A 23,489-nucleotide genomic window follows, 5' to 3' on the forward strand; every position below is an offset into this window, starting at 1 on the left:
ATTAGATGCGAAATATCAAACGAATTTGAGATGAGAATAAGAAAAGCAGAAATATGAAGGCGGGAACTTTTGCGGACTTGTCTTTCATAACAATCCCATTCAGGCCCAAAGCTGCATGGCCCCAAAAAAATTTCCCAATATTTTAAAAAATACAGATCCATGTTATTGTTGTACAGGCTTCAATACAGGCCGAGGCGAACCACGAGGGCCGTAGGCCCGAGCCATGGCCGAGGTGAACAACGAGGGCCGCAGGCCCGATCCATGGCAGAGCAAACGACGAGAGCCGTAGGCCCGAGCCATGGCAGAGGCGAACCACGAGGGCCGTAGGCCCGAGCCATGGCGGAGGCGAACTACGAGGGTCGTAGGCCCGAGTCATGACCGAGGCGAACCACGAGGGCCGCAGGCCCGAGCCATGGTAGAGGCGAAACTGCGGGCTTACTAGTTTTATCTTACTAAGACATTCATTGAAAATCCTTAACACTGCAGTAACTTTTTATACAAGATATATTTGATAGTTTTTTGAATTGTATTTTATTGAACAACCCAACAGTGTCAGACAGATGAGAAGTTATATTTATGTTGTAGATAGTATTATTAGTCTCGTATATTATCTATTTGAACAATAATAATCTAGGCACACCGAGCCTGAATTATCCCGGCCAGGACACCCATTAACTCTGACAGAAAACCATCCTCATATAAATAAATGAAGATCTTTATTTCAAAACAATTCAAGTTGAACAAGAAGAGACATGAAGAACTGTCATTAAAAAGCGTTCTACGCCCTGAAAATTCTTCCATACTAGGTATATGATTTCATGTTCAATAATGAATTACAAATTTTATTCTTGAAAAATTGCAGTGTCTCTATTTTTTTATAGCCTTTTTAAGTTTGTTGAAACATATGAGGCATCTGAACTCTGTTTGCCTCTGCCTGAGTAGTTTATAGATTGTTTTTGGGAAAATCTAATGACAATGTTCTTTTATAATGATTCGTTTTGAGATTAAGATGTTGAGAAAATTCGAATTCTATGTTGAACTGTGTGTGAAATATCGTAGGAAGAAAAATAAAATTGAAAAAAAAAACAAATTATACAAATCTTTTTTTTTTATTTCCAGTCGTTCGGAATTTCATATATTCTATATTCTTACATTTATTTCAAATCTTTAAAATTCATTTCCACTCCAAATCGAGCATTTGGGCAGAAGTTACTCGTATTTTGTTTCAGTTACTTGCGACGGGTGAGCTTTCTGCTATAACTCAAATTTCACTGCAATTTATGCAAAATCAGGGAAAATGCAAAAAGAGGTTAACTTTGGATTATTTATAGAAGGAGACATCAATTTGTATCAACCCTGTGACCGTGATGACAGCAATCCCTAAAATTTTTAAGGAGAAAGGGGTTGAGTGGCTGTTTGTTTTGAAGGTAATTCAATTGCCTTTTTCAAAAATGCCGTAGATTTGACCTTTTTTGTTAGTACTTCCGAAAAGTAAAAAGAAAGAATATTTACAATACAAAATTATGAAAAATTTTTTAGTATAAAAAGTTTCCATTGCCATTGCTTCACTGGATGAAAATAATGAGGTAATAACACTAAGTTTAGAAAATCGATTTCATGAGGATATAAATATGATTTTAAATTTAGTGAGGCGATGGCTCACAGATAATTTCCAAGGAAATGGATTGGTAGAAGAAGCTAATTGAATGGCCACCACACACAGCCCCGAGATGTAGAAGAATTGAAAAAAAATAGAAAAATTGAATACGCATAGCATGCCGAGAAATTCAAGTTGAAGTTTTCCAAAACGAAAGGACCAAATTTGCAAATAGTATAATAGATAACATTTTGGAAATCTTTTTTAGTTTTAGTTTTACACTTTTTTTCGAGCTTTCCTTATTTTTCGGAAGTATATACTACAAAAAAAGAGGTCAAGTATATTGTAGATGCTCAGGTTGATGTTTTTTCCTAGTCCACTCTTCTGTTTCACCCTTAGTCATGATTTTGGTTATCCCAACTACCCGTCCTTTGTTTTATGATTCCAAGAACTTTAAGCGAGGCCTTGTTGTTAGACTATTCACTATATTATGATTTTTTTACCTCTACATGCACATACCTTTGGTTGGAATATTTTACAGCCTATTGAAAAACACTCCTTATAAAAAGTTAGTTACATAATTGCCAATTGATTCATTTCAACTTCATCTACGCTACAGGATGTATAAAATCAAGCAATTGAACTGAAGTTAGTAGGTATTCGAAAAATAATACTCGGCATACACTGAGTGCTAAGATTTTATTTAGAATATAGGTTATAATCGGATACCCTAACAGCAACCATAAAAAAGAATATGCTAATACGTATGCCACCCGGTTTAGATGTCGAACGAAATGAAGCGAAACGACGTATAAGAACGCTCTTTGATATGCGATATTGTTCTGAGGAATTTATAGACATCAATATTCACACTTTATGATGTTCGGCCGTGTAGTGAAATGTAGTTCTAATATGATTTGCATATTTATAGCTCCATTAAGATTATTTCGTTGGCTGATCTCTTGTAGCTGTTACTGAAACGCCTACTCTTTTGTGGGCAAGATGTCTCGTGTCGTATTTTCAATGTACTTCATGATCGGAATTATATCGGGAAATTATGAAATAATGCTCTCGTATAATTAGATCTTGGCTAGTGATGATCGATTCGTTTGCGGTTTTTAATTCAAGGTGAACCACCAACCAGAAGCAACGAAGTAAATTGGGTATTTATTAGTTGAATCATGCTGAATAAAGGTTGATTCTCACTACACTTGAAAGGAATGGAAGTATGGACACTATTGCTTTCGTCTCAATACCATGTCCATAACATATTCTTGCGAAAGCATTTTCGATGGTGGGAGGTATAGTGAGGATTTAAGTTTGATTTTCACTGTACATATCACTGCAATGCGCCTTTCATTTATAGTATTTCAAAAGATACAATGCATGTTCATAATATATGTGAATACGAGGTTATAGCCTCGATTGTAGCACAAGAAATCAATTCCACTAAATAACAACATATTGGTGATTCAATAATTCATTCTCTTAAAATATATCTGATGCTGAGTAAAAGTAAAGTGATAAAATTTCATTCTTTTCTTCTCTCCGTATTCAGCTGAAGTTTTCAAATGGGATTGTATCTATATTTCATGGTGAAAATTTAAATTGAAATTGCTTTTCCCGAAAATTTCAAAAGCTAGAACATGTTGAAATCAGATGTGAAAATATCTGTCGGAATATCTGCTATGGTCTGTTTTCGGAAGGTATGAAATGACGGCGGATCAGTCATGACAACAGAGCCACAATGACATAGCACAAAACCGAGCGATTTCTGACAGTTTATGTTGGCAACAGTATGCTATGTTGCCGGTGTACTAGCGTTCTCCATAAACTTTAGTTTTGGCTGTTTTCGATTAATTCTTGTCTGTTATACTCATTTTTCTTTCCTTTTTCACAATCAATTTTTCTCAGAACTACAAAATTTTCATTTTGAAAAGTTCCTTTCTGATTCCTAAGAAAACATTCCCGAATTATATCAAAGGCTCCAAATTTATGATAGCTGAGTTATTGAATTATTTTGATGATGAACGTAATAATGGGGTTTCATTTCTATCTCTTGCATCTGTAAGTATCAAGGATCAATCATTTTATAACTAACATAGGTTTTAAACGAGGTTTTAAATGTCTGCGAAAGTTTCCTTATGTATTTCCTACAATAAGTTGCTGCTACCTTGGGAATAATTTAATGGATTGTATTGCTTCTATAAGGTGAATGGTGACGAAGAACTCATTCAGACCATATCAAAGAAAATGGAAAAATGAAACTGGACGTTTAAATGACAGTAAAGGAAGCTTTAAGCTTAAAGTGACGTTTGATTCGATTATGAAACCGGACGTAAGTAGGGTTAACGGCTGGTTTTATAATTAAACCTAAAGTCGCTTTAATTTTAAAGCTTTAACGGCCGGTTTCATAATCAAACCTAAAGTCGCTTTAATTATAAAGCTTCCTTTAACCCTACTAAAAATGACACTAAAGGAGGCTTTAAGCTTAAAGTGCCTTTAAATTTGATTATGAAACTGGACGTAACCCTACTAACGTCCAGTTTCATAATCGAATTTAAATAATCACTTTAAGCTTAAAGCTTCCTTTAGTGTCATTTTTAGTAGGGTTGAATGAAGCTTTAAAATTAAAGGCACTTTAGGTTTGATTATGAAACCGACCGTAAAATTGACAGTAAAGGAAGCTTTAAGCTTAAACTGACGTTAAATTCTATTATGAAACTGGACGTCTAGAAAGCTTTAAAATTAAAGAGAGTTTAGGTTTGATTATGAAACCGGCCGTTAGTTAACGGAAACGGAGTTTTCACCATACTCGTGAAGAATATCTGAAGAGCACTCTCGAATAGATTTATTTCTGTTACCTAATACCATGCTTCAATACAATACAGTTCCTTAGATTAAATACTTCTAAAGTTTGAAATTATTTTCGAATATTGATTAACAATAAGCTGTCAATTTCTAAACAGCGCAACCTACAGTGGGAAAAACAGGCATTGTATAGAATATGATGGAAGTTTTGACGGCATGCAGACAAGAATTGAATTCTGAAAAAAGGTTCGAGCCCTGCTCTATCTTCTATTCCCGTATGTTGATGTGGATAAGGAAAGTTCTCAGTTTCAGTAACAGTAAAAAGATTTGGGTTTCCAGTTAAAATTTTAACAGAATGAATGAAAGTGAGCTGGGATTACACAAGTCCTATATACCCGAGATATACCTAAACCGACCTAAACCTAAACCGAGACCCGAGACCTAAACCCAAACAGTCCAGATCGGGATTTTATGGTCGGTCCCTGTGTCGATAAAATTCTTGTAACCTCAATTTTGTCTTAGTTTTTGAAAATATATGCTCATTAAGAGGGGTTTACACCCTTTCAGTGGTCAGTTCAAAAGGCGAAAAAGTACGCATACTTCCTTGAAGGACTTTATAATTTTCCTTTTAATGTACAATGTTAAAATCACCCAAATGTCAGTTTTCGAAAATATCCGAAAACAAAAGATCAGAGGGTAATGCAGGTAACTTTTATAAGTTTCTCAAAGAAAGATATCGAGATAAGAGTCATTCGGGGCAACTGTGCGCACCAAAGATTATAGAGAAGGAAGATGGGAAACGAAGCGACTACACTTGCGTGAGCGCCGCCTGGTGGTTCCGTTGTGTATTAAAATACTAAGACTGGTTAAAATATTTATTCAAGGGCCATTTGGCATTTCATGGAGATATTTCAACATGGCCGTTTTGTTTACGTTTTGATTTTCGTACCGCTCGTTCAACTCGCTCGTTCTAGTCCCCTTATTTCAATGTTATTTCTGTATATAGTGAAAACTTCAAAATCAAAGATTTTGCTCAAAATCAAAGATTTTGCTCAAAATGTCGTATGGAAAATATTGTATGGTGAAGAACTGTTGAAACTGCCGTTTGGGATTCTCCGAATATAAGTTTTTTGAATTTACCAAAGAAAATGAAATCGTAAGTATTGAAACTCGTACTATGTGACTCGGATGTTGATTGATTTTTATTTTCAGTGTTCTGAAGTGGAAAGAATTTTCCGGGCATCAAGACATTGACTTGAGTAAAAGCTATACCATGTGCAGTGAACATTCTACGAAAGATTATAGAGTTAGGTTCTATAATCTATAATCTCTGCATTTTACTTAAAGTCAATTTGAATCTTTTCATCCACGCAAGTTGCTGTATGCAGGAAGCATCCCATGCATGAAAGGGTCACCAAAGGAACCACATGCGATGGAGAGCGAGCAGTTTGAAACTGATACATCGAATACTGATGGTGAGTCTTCCTAGATATCTGAAATGCATAACTGAATTCATTACTCATTTATCATATATTGAATGCATATCTTTTTTATATGCAGGAAGCATTCCGTTCATGGAGGGGTCACATTAAATGGAAAGCAAGCAGATTGAAAGTGTTACGACAAATACTGATGGTAAGTCATCCTAGATATCTGTGACAAAAATAATTGAATGAATCATCATCTTGTATATGAGAAAATTTATGCAATATATTGAATTAATTGTTTTATTATGAAAGTAGATTACAAGAAATTACCCTTTTTCAGATATTCTTTCGAGTGTACCTGAAAGAAGTTCCCACACTCTGTAGAGTACTTCCAAGTCTTTCCCCAGAAGTGATAGAAAGATCCAGTAACTGAAATTAACAATCAACTCCTTGGAATGCAAAATATATAGTACCTATATCGATTATTTGTTCATTTAGATTTCTGATAAAGATTGTACAAATTCAACAAATTCTATTGCCTCAAAAAAATTTATTGCATGGAAATAAGAACTTTGATATATAATGTTCAATATGTACTTTTGTATCCTTTATTCAAAGCTGTATTATTTGTATACAGGTGTTTTCAAAGGTGAGAATTTCGACACAATTATTCTCACCAGTTGTACATGTCAAAAAAAACCTTTAAATATACCCTGTAAAGTCTTCAATTCTGTCATATTTTTTTATAAATTTCGAATAAAAATATAGCAAATCTAACAGAGTATTTCATTAATAATAATTGATTCAAGACAATGTTTACATAAAAAACATCCTGATCACGAAACAAAGCCCTGGTACTGTTTTGTCGCTCAGGATGTTTTTTTTCTGGTCTCGACTAAGTCGATATACGAATCCAATACCAGGAATAAAATTCGAATTTCGCGCCCTTAAATTACAAAGCAGACAACTGTAATTTTACTGTTTGACATTACGATTTCAGCGCCATCTAATTTCTCAGTATGTGAAACACAGGCCCAAAGTGTAGTCGGTTTTTAGTACTAGATTAGTAGGGTCGTTTCCCATCTTCCTACTCTATAATCTTTGGTGCGCACTTTTGCTTTTCAAGCCATACCCTGTTTCAAATGTTGAAGCTAGAAAAATTAAAACATATTTATAAGATAGAGAATTTTCTAATCTATAGAAAAATATCAAAAACCGAGTCGGAGTGCGTTCACATGCCCCGTATTGCGGGTAAGTGTGCGCACCCTCACGGGGTAAGTGAACGCAGTGCTTAGTGAACCACACAATCAAAACAAATTACAAAATAATGTCATCAAAATGTTACAATATTAAAGAAATGCTGTTTATTGTCAATACAGAAGCGCCTTTTTACAAGCACTGCATTATTGTTCATGCCACCAATCCTGGTGAACACAACACCTGATACATTCCCCTGTTGGTGGCTCTTCTTATTTTTCTGAACAAATAGGACAATATTGATCGAGTCTTAACCAAGAAAATCAACAATGTCATAATTTATTCCTCACTGAACTAATGCCCATATAATGAATCTATGCGCACACTTATCCGCGCACACTTTCCCCAGTAAGCCAAAATTTGAATTGACCTTCTTATAGAGTTGAGCAGCTAAGAGAACCTAAAATTTTTTATTATATATTTAGATTAATATGCGCATAATCGAATACAATATTTTTTAACACTGTTGGACTCGGAACTCGGACCTGGCAGAATTTGAAGAGAAACGTCGCACGGCGCACTCCTATGAAAAACTAATTTGGCGATTCTGCACCCTTGCTTCACCCAAATGAACCCCCTCTTTCATGCATTGCAAAGTCAAGGTATACGCACTGCGCACACTTACCCTCTGCGCTCAGTTACCCCGAATGACTCTATGACATTCATTATCCTCTCCAACAAAAGATGACAAGGGAATGCAGTTGCTTTTATAAGTTTTCTCAAAAGATGATGTCGAGAATCTACCATCTTTCCCTTAGGGTTAAAAAGTTGAAGTTTATGCAAGAGCAATTTGGCCAAACCTGTATACCATCGATTTATCCTCACAATTTATTTCACGATTCTAAATGAAAGGAACTACGATCTATGAAATTTGTTCACTTACATTTTCAGGACCGCTGCTCGAGGTGCTGGACTGCAGCAAAGTCTCGGTAGCAACTGCAGTTGCTGCCGTTTGCGTATGGCTTGTGGCTGAAATACGGTACTGCATTCCGGCGATGCTGCAGTAGCCCTCATGATGTGTGGACCTGGTGGTGCTATTAACGTAAACGCCGGTGATGGTAACATCAGTATCTTGATTCACAATCACTGCCACCTTCTTGTTCGGCTTGGTGTGCACTTCGATCACTTTATCCTCCTTTTTCACGTCGTCCTCGTAGCATTTCCTCTCCTCCTGTTCATCGTCCGACGTTAAATCATCGTCCGAGCTGTCCGTATCATCGGTTCTATCGCTCTTCGGACTTCTGGGATTTCGTTTCTCTTGCGAATAACTTGCGGCGAGGATAGCCGTGGCGTTGAGGCTCGCCATGCGTTTTCTGACAACCATGTCTTTCAAGTCCATGATGATTTCAGTCTGTTTGCGTTTCCTCTTCTTGGGAACTTTGATTTCCTCGGTTTTTTTCGGGGGTTCCTTCTTGACCTTGACGACCTTCTTAGGTTCAGGTTCTTCGTCGCTACTGACTTCTTCGGAGCTGGAGCTTGAAGCGTTATGCATGTCCCAATGTTTACCCACACCTCTCAGACCTGGCAAACAACGAAGACTTCTTTGGGGAGGCGGACTTTCCTCAGCTTCCTCTTCCATTTTCTTCTCATTGGTCTTTGAGCTTTTGTCCACCACTTCCCTTTTGATGGGTATCATTTCAGGATTGTCCAGCATGCTGATTTTACCCTCGTTTTCGTACAGACAATGGACTTTCGCTATAGCATTCAAAGAAGCCACACGTTTTCTTTTAGGTCCATTCCAAAAGCCGTACAATTTGAGTTTTCTCAATTTCTGTTCTTCCAATCGCGCTTTCTTGATCTTGTTGATAGCCTTCTTGGTTTGTTGTAATTTCGCATTCTTCGATATAGGTTTCTTCGTTTTTTCCTTAGTTTTCTGGGATTCTTTAGCGCCAGATTTGAGGGCTCTCCTAATTTCCTCCAGATTATTATCATCTGATGTAGAGTCATCTTTGTTTTCAGTTTTTATAGAGGTTTTTTGTGTTTCTTCCTTCTCAACAACAAGATCTGCTTCTTTTTCTTGAGGTGCCGATATTTCCTCATTAATTTCATCTTGTATTTTAGCTACCTGTTTATTTTTATTCGCAATCACTCTTTGAGAAATCTTTGGTTTGTTTATATTGACTACTTTCGTTTTAGAATTTAGTTTTGGTTTTTTTCGGTCTAGTACCTCTTTCGCTTGCTTCAAAATTTTTCTCACCATCGTTTTCTTCTTAACATCAGTTTTAGAATCTTGTTCCTCTTCTTTTTCAGTTTCGTCAGTTCCTTGGAGTAATTTTTTGGGTTTTAATTTCTTGATGATTTTCGTCATCTTATCATTCTCCTTCTTCAGTTTAACAACCTTTTTGGATGCATTTTGTTTCACAGAAACTGCGGTTTTCCTCAGGAGAAGTTTGTTTTTGTGTTTGGACGCACTGCCCGAATCGACCACCTTTTTATTTTTTTTAGGCGGTTTTGTCTCGGTTTCTTCCTTCGTTTCGACGTCACGACCCGCGGTTTTAGAATCTTCGGCGGCACTTGTAGTTTCTTTACGTGTTACGTTTTTACCGATTTTGCGGACACTCACTTTTTTCGCCACGTGGGCCGGCTTGATGGGCGTGAGTTTGCCTTTTATCACGAACGAGATCGTTTCCGAGACCGAATCTTCGACGCTGGCTTTTTTCCTAGACGGCTGTTGCTTCATCTTGACCCCTATGGCCTGTTTGGGTGATTTGTTGGAAGGCATTTATAGTTGTGCGTTTGGGAGGGCCATCTTCAGGTAGATCTGAAAGGCAAATGAAAAATTAATACATTAAACAAGGACCATTTTGGCTATAATATTCTAATTCAACTGAGTCTTCTTCATTTGAATATAACGATTCTTCTGGAGAATTTGAAAAAATTAATTCATGGAATCCTATAAGGTTTAGGGAATTTACGGCCAGTTTCATAATAAAATTTAAAGTTTTTTTCATTTTAAAACAAAGATTATAGAGTACAGAGATGATAAACGAAGCGACAGAAGTGATGTGAGCGCTATGTGTGTTTCTAAACTGGTTAAAATATTAATTCGAGGGCCAATTTGCAGAAGCATGAAATTTAGTAAGATTTCAGATGTACATTTCCGAGGCCATTTCGATCAAAGAGGTTTTGAATGTTTTGATATTCATAGAGCCTTTTTTTTATCTTGCTCGTTCTAGTTGCTGAATTTTTTTTTGTCAAATTTGTTGGTCAAAACCTTTAAATATTGTCGAAAATCATTTCATGGTGATCCAAAGAAATGGAAAACTGCAGAACTGATAGTTTTCAACAAGCCTGAAAAGGAACGGAAATTTCCTCAAAATTATAGACCAATCAGCCTACTATCAGCACTAGGAAAAATCGTCGAGAGGGTTATCGCTAAAAGGCTGAATAAGGAAACAGAAATGTTGAAGATAATTCCACCCGAACAATTTGGATTTCGACGAGAACACTCGACTGAACTCCAATTACTACGGCTCATAGAATACGTCACCGAAGGAATGCAGACCAAACAGGCCACAGGATTAGTTCTGATGGATATCGAGAGAGCTTTTGATAGAGTATGGCACGAAGGCCTAATCCACAAGATGAAAAAAGCAGGATATTCGACCAAGCTATGCAAGATTATAAGGAACTATCTGAGGAATAGAAACTTTTATGTGAAGATAGATGGAGCAACCTCCCAAACCAGACAATTGGAAGCGGGAGTGCCTCAAGGATCGGTACTTGGACCTCTGCTTTACGTAATATACGTTTATGATATCCCGAAGAATGCTAGAAATATGCTCACCTTGTACGCAGATGACATAGGATTAGCGTTCAGACATCGACGCCCAGAGATCATACACCGGAGACTGCAGGAAGCCATAGATGAATTACTCAAATGGTGCATCAAATGGAAAATCCAAATCAATGGAAGAAAGACTCAAGCAATATTACTGCAAAAGAGAAGATTAAGGATGGAAGAAAACCTTGAAGTTGATGGAGAAGAGGTTGAATGGAAAAATGAAGCAACATACCTAGGAGTGACGCTTGACAGAGGACTTACATGGAAAAACTATATCAAATGTGCTGTTGATAAAACAAAAGCCGCAATGAGTAAACTTTATCCACTCATAGGCAGAAGAAGTCATATGAATAAGAACATCAAGTTGACGATGATTAAAACTATTTCGCGACCACAACTCACATATGGATCGGCGGCATGGGGCTTCGCAGCCAAGACCCACATCAAGAGAATACAGGCCACTGTAGTCCTTAGAATGGCGATGGACGTACCCTAGTTTGTTAGGAACAAACAAATCTACAAGGACTTGGAATGGGAACCAGTTACAGAATTTATGAAGAGAAAGGCGGAAAGGATATTCGACAAAGCCAAACAATATCCAAATGAGGAACTACGAAGATTAGTCGACTACGATCCAACGGAAGAAGCTAGAAGGCCAAGAACCTACCACCGAAGACCGAGAGATCAGTTAAGGATTTAAATGTAACCAAAGAAGAGCTTAACCTATAAAAGCTATAGGCAGCATACAACTATCAACACGACTATGATCGTGTGAGAGTCCAGAAACCATAAGAGTCAACTGGTTAATAGGCAAAATGCTCGGAACCTATGAAGAAGCAGTTAAGGGTTTTTAGTGGGTCTCGAGCTCAGAGAGTGAGAATCCCCACACTGTTCCCCCTCAGGAAAGGGTGTGTTCGTCTGTTTTTGCAGATTTTCCCCCTGCTACACAAAAAAAAATCATGGTGAAGAACTATATGGATCGAATAGAATGGATTTTCCGAAATTGGGGTTTTCACTTTACTGAGGAAATTGTAAATGTATGTATTAAAAGTGGTAACATGTGTCTCAGGCATTCAACGATTTTTATCTTCAGTGCTCCGAAGTGGATAAAATTTACAGGGCGTAAAGGCCTGCAAACACTACTGACTACGCCATGTGCAGTGAACATTTTACTGCAAGTCAATTCACTCACGTAAATTGTTGTATGCAGGAAGCATCCCATGCATGAAGGGCACCCATTTAGGAGAATTTATGACTTTTATACGTCCTTTCAAATATTCTCAATTGCTACTCCTTCAATAAATTCAGAAATGCAAAGAATTTATCGAGGGTTTTATTGATTTCGATTTGGGATCCGAGTGACTGTCAAATTGTTGTTCGGAAAGTCAAAGTTTTATGGAACCTGCTGTGAATGTTTTGTTCATTCATTAATCAATTGTGTCATGAAGAGACTATACCCTAAAGAAATCATAAAAAAATCATAAAGAACCTATACTGACGGGCTAACATACAAGTCTTGTATACCTCTGTAAGTTTTTTTTCAATTGTGGTTCTGAAAATTCTGTAAATAATATGTAAGTAACTGAAATGTGTATGCCGAGGTGTATGCCATGATGGTATATTGAATATTGCTTCATATTAATTTCTGATATAAATTGTACGTATTTTAAGTTTATTAATTCAAAGCAACGTATTGCACAGAAATAACACCTTTGAAGTATAGCAGATCACCACATACTCTTGTATTCAAGTCAAAGCTCTATTTGTTGTCCATAATTTAAACTTTTTGTAAATTTTTTATGAATTGCAAATAAAAATATTGCACATCCGACAGCGTATTTCATTGAACCCAAGTGCACCGACTTATTTAAAACAGGATTAACGTTAATTCGGTGATTCCTATGGTAACTGCTATAGAAATCAGAAAAATAATCGAGTATTAACGTTAATCTCGCCTTAAATAAGTCTGATCACAAAACAAAACCATACTTTTGTTTTGTCGCTCAGAATGCTTGTTTTCTGGTCACAACAAAGTCGATATTGAAATTCAATACAAGGAACAGAATTAGAATTTCGCACCCCTCAATTATAAAACAGAAGACTGTTATTAAACATTTTTCTGTACTGACAGTACGTTTTTAGTGCCATCTCGTTGTCAAATATCAAATGTGTTTTCACTGGCCATAATAGAGTCGGTTTTTAGTACTTGAGATATGGAGGCCTTTCCTATCTTTCTACTCTATAATCTTTGTTTTAAAGCTTCCTCTTACGTCCAGTTTCATAATCAAATTTAATGTCACTTTAAACTTAAAGCTTCCTTCACTGTCATTTTAAGGCTGGTTTCATAATCAAACGTAATGTCACTGTAATTTTAAAGCTTCCTTTGACCCTACTTACTTCCAGTTTCATAATCGAATTTGACGTCACTTTAAGCTTGAAGCTTCCTTTACTGTCATTTTTAGTAACCGGCCGTAAAAATAACACTTTATTGGATTTTTCAATAAGTTAATGTTCTTATTTCAATCTCTTCTTAATTGGTCTCTTGGTCTCCTTCGTTAAATTCGCATTCTCCTTTTGTCTTCCTCTGGGTCGTAGTCCACTAGTCTCCTGAGTTCTTGATTCGGATGGTTTTTCGCTGTTTCGAATAATTTCTCTGCTTTTCTGTTCATGAATTTATGGTTTCCCATTTTAGGTCCCAATAAATCTATCTATTCCTGATAAACCAAGGTGTTGCACATCGTAGCAGCTTGTTTTCAGAGGCCTGAATTCTTTTGATATGGCTCTTTGCCGCGAAACCCCAATCAACTGATCCATAAGTCAGTTGAGGCCTAGCAACGGCTTTGATTATCTTCAATTTTGTCTCTTTCGACATGTGGCTTCTTCTTCCTATCAGAGGGTAGAGTCAATTCATCGCTGCTTTCGTTTCGTCGATTGATTGTTTGATATGACTTTTCCAAGTAAGTCCTTTGTCAAGCGTTATTCCTAAATATTTGGCTTCATTTTTCCAGTCGATTTCTTCGCCGTCAACTTCTAGATTCGTTGTGGGTCGCAGTATTCTCTTCCGTAGTAATATTGCTTGGCTCTTTTGTCCATTGAGTTTGATTTTCCACTTTATGGACCAGTCATTTGTTTCGTCAATCATTTCTTGTAGAACTCGTTCTATTACTTCTGGGTTGCGGTGTCGAGTTGCTATGCCAGTGTCGTCAGCATATAATGTTAGCATGGTTCTTGGATTCTTCGGAATATCGTGAATGTATATGTTGTACAGAAGTGGCCCAAGTACTGACCCTTGGGGTACTCCAGCCTCTATATCTCTTGTTGTGAAGCATTCTACTTCCACTTTCACATAAAATCTTCTATTTTTGAGATAATTCCGGATCAACTTGCATATTTTGATCGAATATCTAGCACATCCCATCTTATATATTAATCCTTTATGCCATACTCTGTCGAAAGCTCTGGCGACATCTAGTAAAACAAGACCTGTAGCTTGTTTACTTTGGGTTCCCTATGTAATGTATTCTGTGAGCCTTAATAATTGTTGCTCTGTTTAATGCTCTCTTCTGAATCCGAACTGTTCTGGTAGTATTAGTTTAAGATTTTCGGTTTCCTCATTTAGCCTCGTGGCTATAATTCTTTCTACTACTTTTCCTAACGCCGACAGTAGACTTATCGGTCTGTAGTTTTGTGGGAACTTCTCTTTGAATGGTTTATTGAATACTATGATTTCCGTTGTTTTCCATTTTTCTGGGTAGTGTTCTGTCCTCATAATTCCATTCGCGATATTTGTTAGAGCAGCTACACCTTTTCTAGGTAATTTTTTCAACATAACATTCGTTATTTTATCGCTTCCGGGAGCTTTCCTCTTCTTCAAACTTCTAATTATTTCATTTGGCGATGTTGGTTTGTCTATTTCAGCAGCCGCTGGTAATTCATCAATTTCTTCTTCATTTTCTTCAACCAGTTCTTCCAAATCTTCATTATGGTCGTCTATCCTGTAATTTATTCTCGATTCTCGTTCGATCGAGTCCGCCAATGCATCTGCCTTATCAGTATTGGTATACGCCATTCCCCTTTCTCCGTGTAAGGGTGGAATTTTAGTTTTTTCTCCTCGTAGGCTCTTTTGCATTCTTCATACAGAATGATCAATTGTATTCAGTTCTTGAACCCTTTTGTTCCATCTGCTTGTTCTTAGATCTTTCTTTTTTTGTTGTGTCAGTTCCGAAACATAAGTAACAACGTCTCCGTCTACTAAGAAATAACTACATGTCTTTTTATTCACTCCATAAATCTTAGCATGTTTTCTACTGAGATCTAATAAGGCACTTTGTTAGCACCTAATATGTTCTGTGAGGCCATTAGGTAATTCTCTGATACTATATTTGGGATGTGTCAGTGTTGTAGCCAAATTATAACGCATAATTTCTCAAAAAACTTCATAACCTAAGCCAGAAGCTCAGTGAACCACTGATGCATCTTTTTTAGGAAATGCGTGTAAAATTGTTCTCCTCGGGGAACAATTATAAACGCAGCTGTTTACATAATGGAATATGTTCTTTTTAATGCTGTTACTTTGTACACAAATTCTTCTTTTTTCTTAACATTCTTATCAAGATAGAACCTCTCCCTGTCTTTTGTATTATAGCGATGAACAATGTTCTCTTCCACAGATAATCCACTCTTCAGAAGGTGGTTAATGATCTTATAGACAAATACATAGGATTCTTTCAAATATAGTTTGTTTACAGGCAATATATAATTATAATATGTTTCATATAGCTCAGACGTAGGAGTGTCGAACGGCAACTTTAATAAATATTCACCACCTTATTTTGTAATCGTTGGAGTCTATTCACATTGAATTTTGCTCGGAATTTTGTTGTATTACCCCAGATTACGAGTAGGTAACTCAGTACGCTGTTGATATGTGCATTATAAAAGACAAGCTTATGTTTCGTAGTAAGTACATCCCTCAATTTTTTCATTGCTCCAAAGAAACTACTGATCTTGTTCATAAACTTGGCTGCTCCATTTTACCTCATTATCAATAATCAATCCTAAATATTTGCATTGATTCACACATTGAATGGGAATGTGAAGAATAAAATTGCATAACTTTTTCCTGTTCTTTAAACTATTGAACAAAATATAGACTGTTTTTTGCTCATTAATGATTATATTGTTTTTACATAACCACTTTAGAAAAATGAGAAATGCGTTATTAACGAGTATTTCCAGTTGATATAGATTTTTATGGTACAATATGAGTACAGTGTCATCAGTAAACATGTAATAATGTTCAACTAGATCGACCAGAGACAGGGTTTCCACATAGAGCAGATACAAAAGAGGTCCAAGGACCGATCCCTGGGTAATTCCAGTTTTAACTTTCTTTCTTTGACTGTTTACCCCATTGACTGTAACATATTGGGATCTATCTAGAAGGAATGATTCGATCAGTTTTGAAGCCGGCCATTGTATTCCAAGTTGTTCCAAGTTATTTATAAGTTTCAAGTGATCAATAGTATCGAAGGCTTTTTTAAGATCGATGAAAACTACAGCTACAATATATCCCTCGTCAGTCCTTATTATAGTCTCCATTAGATGCGCCACTGCTCCCAACGTGGAGCTATTTGCCTGGAAGCCATATTGCTGCTTCGAGAAACTAAAAAATTTTTCTCCTTTTTTTTGATAAGTTTTTCCAAAATTTTAGAGAATGTGGAATTTAATGCAATCGGTCTGTAGTTTACTGGGTCCGCCTTACTTAATCTTTTATAGACTGGTATTATTTTGGAATTTTTACAACTACTCGGAAACACGTCAGATTTGAGAGCTAAGTTGATTGTTTCCAGTAGTTTGTCTTCCACAATATCGTAAATCTCCACAATATCTCTAACGGTCAAGCCATCATCTCCTCCAGAAGAACGAAGTTTAAGGGAGTTTACTATTCTTTTTTAATTCCTCTTTTTCACATTTTGTCAAAAGAATGTTTCATCAAATGAATCGGGATATTTTTTCTGTTTCTGGTGGAGTGTCGATGGATTTTCAGTATAATATTCGTTCAGTTGTTCTGCAATATCTACGTCATTGTTTATAATTTTGTCTCCTATTTTGAGTTTTTTCACTGAACTAGTTTTTTTGTTATTCCCCACATTGAGTGTAAGATTTATAAAAGTCCATAATTGCTTGCTATTTGTACCAATGGGGAATTGTCCTCAATTTGGGTTATCACAGCATATGCAAGTTTAAATTGAATAATTATGAGTTTCATTCATGATTTTTTCAAATTCACCTCGAAAACTATTCAAAATCATCCTTCAAATATGGAGTTTTAAAATTTAAATCGCTTGGTTCCGAGTTTATAATTTGGCAACAGCGTCTACAAGACAATGAAAGGAAAAATGTCCGATCAGCTTGTTTATAAAATAACAGCTGTTGATCTATAGGCGCGTACTGAGTGGCGAGCTTCAACTGCAACCGGCCATAAAAATCACATAAAATTTTACGACCTTCCTCGTTCGTCGCAGACGTCATAGACAGCCATCTTTGTCTTTCTCATCAAGATAATGCATTTGTTGTCCTTTATTATCAAGGCGTATTTCAGTCGATGTTGCCAGTTTGTGCAATTCTCACAAAACGCTTTAAATACCCATTTTTATTTTTCATTTTTAAGTGCTCAAAATAATTTTTTTTGGAAAACGGTTGAAATGGTTATTTGAAAATGTGACGTTTCAGAGATATTTCATAAAAAATACATCATTTTCGTCAGAAGGAGTATTCCCTATTCTGTTTAGCTCTTTTCTCACGTATTGTACGTTGGTTTTCCTGATGAGGTTATATGTTTCTCTTTTCAGTACTTTGAAATGATTTTCATAACTAGTTATGTGTGGAGATCTCTTCATTTTTCGATTAACGCTGTCTCTTTTCTGCAGTTGTTTTTTAATAGTTTTGTTATACCAAAAATTGTTATTGATTACCCTCGATTGAATTTCAAACGTACTCCTTTCTTTAGTCTCAACCAATATATCTATCAATTGATCGAGTGTTCGAATATCACCCCATCTGTATTTCCTTAGGTACTCCTTGAATTTTTTATAGTTAGTTTGTAGATGAGTATTTTTAACCTTAGTGGTTGGTTTTTTGTAGGGTAAGTAAAGTTTAGTTTTTATCATCTTATGGTCTGATATAGGATTATCATCATACTTTGAACAACATTTACATACATTCTACTTACATTTGATAGGCATCATCAACTGGTCAACCAACGTACCATAGTTGGAATTCACTCGTGTTAAACTTATAGGAATTACCGAGGGAATTACTATGTACAATGTCTTTGTATTTATTAGTAACATTATTACTTTTATTTTTAAGATCCAAATTAATGTCACCTATTATAATTGTATTGGATAATTTTGAAAGGTTCCGGTTTATTCTTGGTAAGAAATTTGTTAATTTATTTTTTGGTGCTTTAGAAATAGTTTAGATATATGTTTTATAGTCTTCTAAATAAACTTGACAATATTCACATTTTTCCATTTCTTCAAAATCATCGTTAATTTCTGATTCATGGAGCCAAGATTCACTATTATATATTAGTGGTATTAATAGCTATTAAATCAGGGTAGTTGAAGTTTTTTACATAGCACATTAGGTTATCAAATTTTTAGTTTTTCCTGATAGATCTCATGTTTAGATATAAGATGTTCATTTCATGAGATTGTGTGGATTTCAGTTTTTTGTTGTTTTTATTTTCTCCAAGTCTTGTTCATGCGAAATTTTGATGGATTTGTTTGTTTCAGTTTCTCTCAGATATGCTTCCATTTTTATACCATACAAATTTCACTAAGTTCAAGCGCCTTTTTGAATATTAGTTGATTGGTTATCGTCATGTCCTCATTTATAAACACTTTCCTGTTCTCTTGAAACCCTAAATCCCTCGTATTCAATGTAACTTCTTTTTTAGCCTGCATAATTTTTTTTTTCTTATTTATGTCACTGAACAGCGTCTTTATTTCCTGGGGTTGATCCCTGCCGATTATAGCGCAATCAAAATCCTCTCCCCAAAATTTCAACATTAAGTTTCTTGGTGACATCGAGAACTATTGTTTTTAGGTTTTTTTTCTCAATATCCACCGCCACTGGTATTCCAGAAATAAAAATGTTTGATTGGAAAGCAATTCGTTTATTAATTTCATGTTCCCTTTTCAGGAAATTTATTTCCTTCCTCATATCTTCCTTTTCCTTCTTGAGTAAATTCAGTTCGTTCTTGATTTGTTTTCCTTCTCCATCAATTCAAGCTTTCTTAATATCAATCCATTTTGATGTAGGGATCTGATCCAGCTTTGAATCATAAAATAATTGTTGACCGTGGATCGTTTTCTGACTCTAGTTATAAACTTATAGTTTGGATATCTTCTTCATCTTCATCATCTGAGTTATCATCGAGTTCGTCCTCTGATTCCTCACAAGCATCACAAATCAAAGGCTTCTTATTATTAATTACCGCTTTTAGATCTTTTTCTTCCAAAGAGCAGCAAGTTGTGGGTTCCTAGGGTTTGTTTACATCCACCGCATTTGATTACGTTTGTTTTCTTTTTAACCATTGTTATTGTTCGTATGAATCAATATCTATACCAGTCTACAGAAAGATGTTCTATAGATATAACTTATCTCCCAGGTGTTGATAAGGAACTTCGGAAAATTAAATTATTTACGTTCGGTATTTTCAAAATGATTTTTTGCTAAAGTAACTGAACGTAAATAATTTATTTTTCCGATACAGTTATTTTGTTGAATACGCCGATAAATGATCGACACTTAATAAGTTTGATATGCGAATTATTTTGGCTGATTTAGAGAGTAAAGAATCGTGCGTCCACTCCACTCACATATGAATGAATTACGTATATATTCCACAAGTAGGTACATTTCTGTAAGCTTTTTGGTATCCAACAAAGATTATTTTGAGAGATACAATGGTCAAGCTATGCTCCATCGTTTGTATTTCCCGAAAAAAAGTTAGTTTTGTGGCAGTGCTATTAGCGGGTTTCAACTTTTAATGTGCGATCAACGATTTGACAGTCACTCGATTTCTAGAACGAAATGACAGAAATCTTTTCATTTCAGAATATAATAAAGAAGTAGCAATTGAGAATAATTGAATGGACGTATGAACATCATAATTTGATGCGAGAGATATGTTACAATAGATAGCTCAGATTCTATTGTAAAATCGATTTGACAGATATATTGCAAAAGAAGATTATTTATCATTTATCAACATTTTTTTCTCGTCTTCCCCAGAACGAAATCAAAACATGTATTTAAATGTGTAGACAATTTATTTTTCTGAAAGTTCTCTGCAATATCACAAAATTTTATTCGAAATTCATTGCTTCTAGACTTCAACTTCTCCATAGTGAGTTTTGTTAACTTTTTCTTCAGACCATTCCTCGAACTACAAGCATTATCAGTATAGAGCAGCGGGGTGCAATAATCACCTGAGGCATTGACCACTTGCGCTCCAATGGTCGAAGACCTTTTAATGTAAATTACTTCCACTGCAGCTCCTTAAGGTCTCAAGAATGTAGGTACTTGTCAGAACTCAACCGAGTCAAGATAGTCACTGCAGATCACCAGAATTCAATTACCTCGTGTCCATACCGCAAGGACATTTAAAATAGTCTTTAGTCAACTATATGTGAATCCATCTGAACCTGCGCCTTGCTTTTGATAAAGAAATGAACCATCGATTGCTCCTCAAGAAGTGCCACAATGAATATCAAATTACCCACGTGAAGACTCAGACGAACCTTAAAAACCAATAGTCCATACCAAAACAGGGAAATTCGAGAAACAGTAGTCATACTGCATTTCGCAAGGAAATCATGCGAGACTTACGAGTTGAAAAGAGACGAAAGATGTATTGTTTACCTCTGATTAGGTTGTCACACACACTCTAACACTTAATAGAAACGAATGTCAAAACACACGGTTTTAGTGCATTATTGATGCACTGCTTTGGTTGTACACGTTTCGCAGTTTGTCAGTTTGCAATCTTCGGTATGAAAAAATTTACGGACATGGTTTGAAAGATCGCAAATAACACGAATCTCCCCGCCCTACATACGTACTTGTACACTGACAGTTGTGGCGACCATTTTAAGCAACTCCGTCTTTACCCGTCAGTGGATCTGTATACAATGGTCCTTTGCCGCGTAAAGTTCCCCACCTAACGGTTGTAGAGAAAACTACGGGTTTGTCAAGTGCGGGAGATGAAGAAAACTTCTTCAATTCCGTCTACTGTATGTTCAGTTGCCGCTATTTTCCAAGTCATGGGTAAAATACAGCCGTCTACAGAGGGTACCTACTTTAGGTGGTTGTGGATAAAATAATTTACCATTTCTATGTCTACACATAATAGAATGTTTTTCCTATTAAAAATGAGTTTATTATTTTTTATCAACTAACAAAAATTTCATGTGTTCCTTAGATTTTCAAAATAAATGCTACATAAGCTATACTATACGTATACGATTTCTCAGTTCTTCATTCACTAGGGACTTCAGATGCCTCATCAAAAACAAATCTATAATATTTGAATCTGGAAAGCCATGACTGATCCAAATTGATGAAAATGGCCCAAGAAACCCTGCAATTTTTCTTAAATTTTTCAAACATAATTTTTTATATGATAGTTTGTTTTATCATAGCAAATTTCAGCAAGATGTTTTATATTGCAATCCCACCCATCCATAATTTTCTCCAACAAGCCTCTACAGATATGGCATTTATCGTTAGAATTTTCTATCTACAATTTTCGCAGACTGAGTCTAGCACAGCTATTGGTAGGATTATGAACAAAAATCAAATTTCGTTTCATAACTTGAAAATGATCAATAAAAACAAACATGGTTTTCATATTCTTGATGCCCTCTATTGTTCTATTTGAATTTTCATAAAGTTTAGTCATCATTCTTTCTTCAATATGAATAGGGAATACAGCTTCTGACGAAAATGATCTATTATTCATGAAATATCTTTGAAACGTCACATTTTGAAATAACCATTTCAACCGTTTCCCAAAACAAATTATTTCAAGTACTTGAAAATGAGAAATAAAAATGGGTATTTAAAATTTAAAACGTTCCGTTTCTATTGCACAAGTTGGCAACATCGACTGAAATATGCGTTGATAATAAAGGACAACAAATACACTATCTTCATGAGATAGACAAAGACGGCTGTCTATGAAGTCTGCGACGAACGAGGAAGGTCGTAAAATTTTATGGGATTTTTATGGCCGGTTGCAGTTGAAGCTCGTCAGTAAGTACGTGCCTCATGGTGACTGTAAATCAACAGCTGTTATTTTATAAACAAGCAATTGTTCTTTTTAATTTCTAGTAGGCGCTGTTGGCAAATCGTGAACTAGAAACGAAGCGATTCAAATTTTAAAACCTCATATTTGAAGAATAATTTTGAATAGTTTCCGCGGTGCATTTGAAAAATTCATGAATGAAACTCATAATTATTGAGGAGAATTCCCCAATTATTTCGAACAAATAAAGTATAATTTATTTCTCACAATTTGTCAGAACACTCTTCAAAAATGTGACTTTGCACAACTTTTCGCGTGTTTTGTTGTGTCAATAGCTAAAATCCTGACTTATAAGTCAGGATTGAAAATAAAATAATTCCTTGGACCTTCTACGCCTTTGTAGATTTTTTCTGCCAAACAGAATAATTGTTAAATATATTTTCAAGCAACAAACAAACATCCTAGTTTCAAGGAGTGTTGAGTCGAAGAATTTGACACATTGACCTAACCGTAATCATTGCCAAAGCATAACGGAAAAGCACTTTTCAAACGGACAACTGGTCTTCAGTGTGCCTATACTCTCAACACATCTTACATACTAACATACTACAACTACATCAACTTCTAGTCACGGTGTTAGCACACATCTTCAAATCAAATTGCATTGCAGCTAAACGTAATTGCTGAAGAATGTCGAAGTAATGCATTTGTATCTACTGGAAATCGATAAAAACGAAGCAGACAATCACTTTTTGTATCGTTTCGAAACTTATATGGCATTCTCTGGTTGCTTCGAGACGCATTGCAACGCTAGCGTTACAAATTGGTGGATTATATGTTTTTTTTGTGCTCCATACTTACATACTTGAGATGTTCATCAACTATCGGAGGACTTGTAGACTACCCACACTATGTAATGAATATCTCTGAAAATTCTTCCAAAACAATTTGATATTTGGTTGTTTTCAAATCAACTTGGAAAATATGACAGATTATATCTACTCATTTCAAATTGAAATTTTCAATTCGGAAAGGGTATACAAGAAGTGTTTCTTTTTTAATTTTTATCGTTTTCTTTAATTTTTTGGATGTGAAAATAAAAGAGCAGCTCACAAAACAGACATAAATTGCAGAAATGAGACTCAATATAACAAAACCGTGAGCAAAAAAATTTTATTTCTTTCGCAATAAATAAGGAATGACACTGAACAATTATGCATGAATGAATGAAAAATAAAATTTATCCTATCCTTATATAAAAATTATAAATATTTTTATTCATTTAATGTAAAA

The 23,489-nt window shown here is 35.5% G+C and overlaps 1 protein-coding gene across 3 annotated transcripts in view; it reads right to left on the reverse strand.

The window, feature by feature from the left end:
* The window catches only part of LOC123310555 (proteoglycan 4), a 266,769-nt gene extending 245,686 nt beyond the window's left edge, over positions 1–21,083 (reverse strand). For 2 of the 3 annotated variants that reach the window (XM_044894071.1, XM_044894073.1), the window contains exons 1-2: positions 20,813–21,083; positions 7,976–9,853 (exon numbers count right to left, since the gene is read on the reverse strand). In XM_044894071.1, coding sequence (XP_044750006.1) covers positions 7,976–9,814 — 1,839 coding nt within the window. In that variant the 5' untranslated portion in view covers positions 9,815–9,853; positions 20,813–21,083. Of the gene's footprint in view, positions 1–7,975; positions 9,854–20,779 lie in introns of all 3 variants that reach the window. The other variant, XM_044894072.1, reaches the window with a different exon arrangement.
* Between the last annotated feature and the right edge of the window lie 2,406 nt (positions 21,084–23,489).

This window comes from Coccinella septempunctata, chromosome 3 (assembly GCF_907165205.1).
Source record: "Coccinella septempunctata chromosome 3, icCocSept1.1, whole genome shotgun sequence".
In the NCBI taxonomy this organism is placed as follows: domain Eukaryota; kingdom Metazoa; phylum Arthropoda; class Insecta; order Coleoptera; family Coccinellidae; genus Coccinella; species Coccinella septempunctata.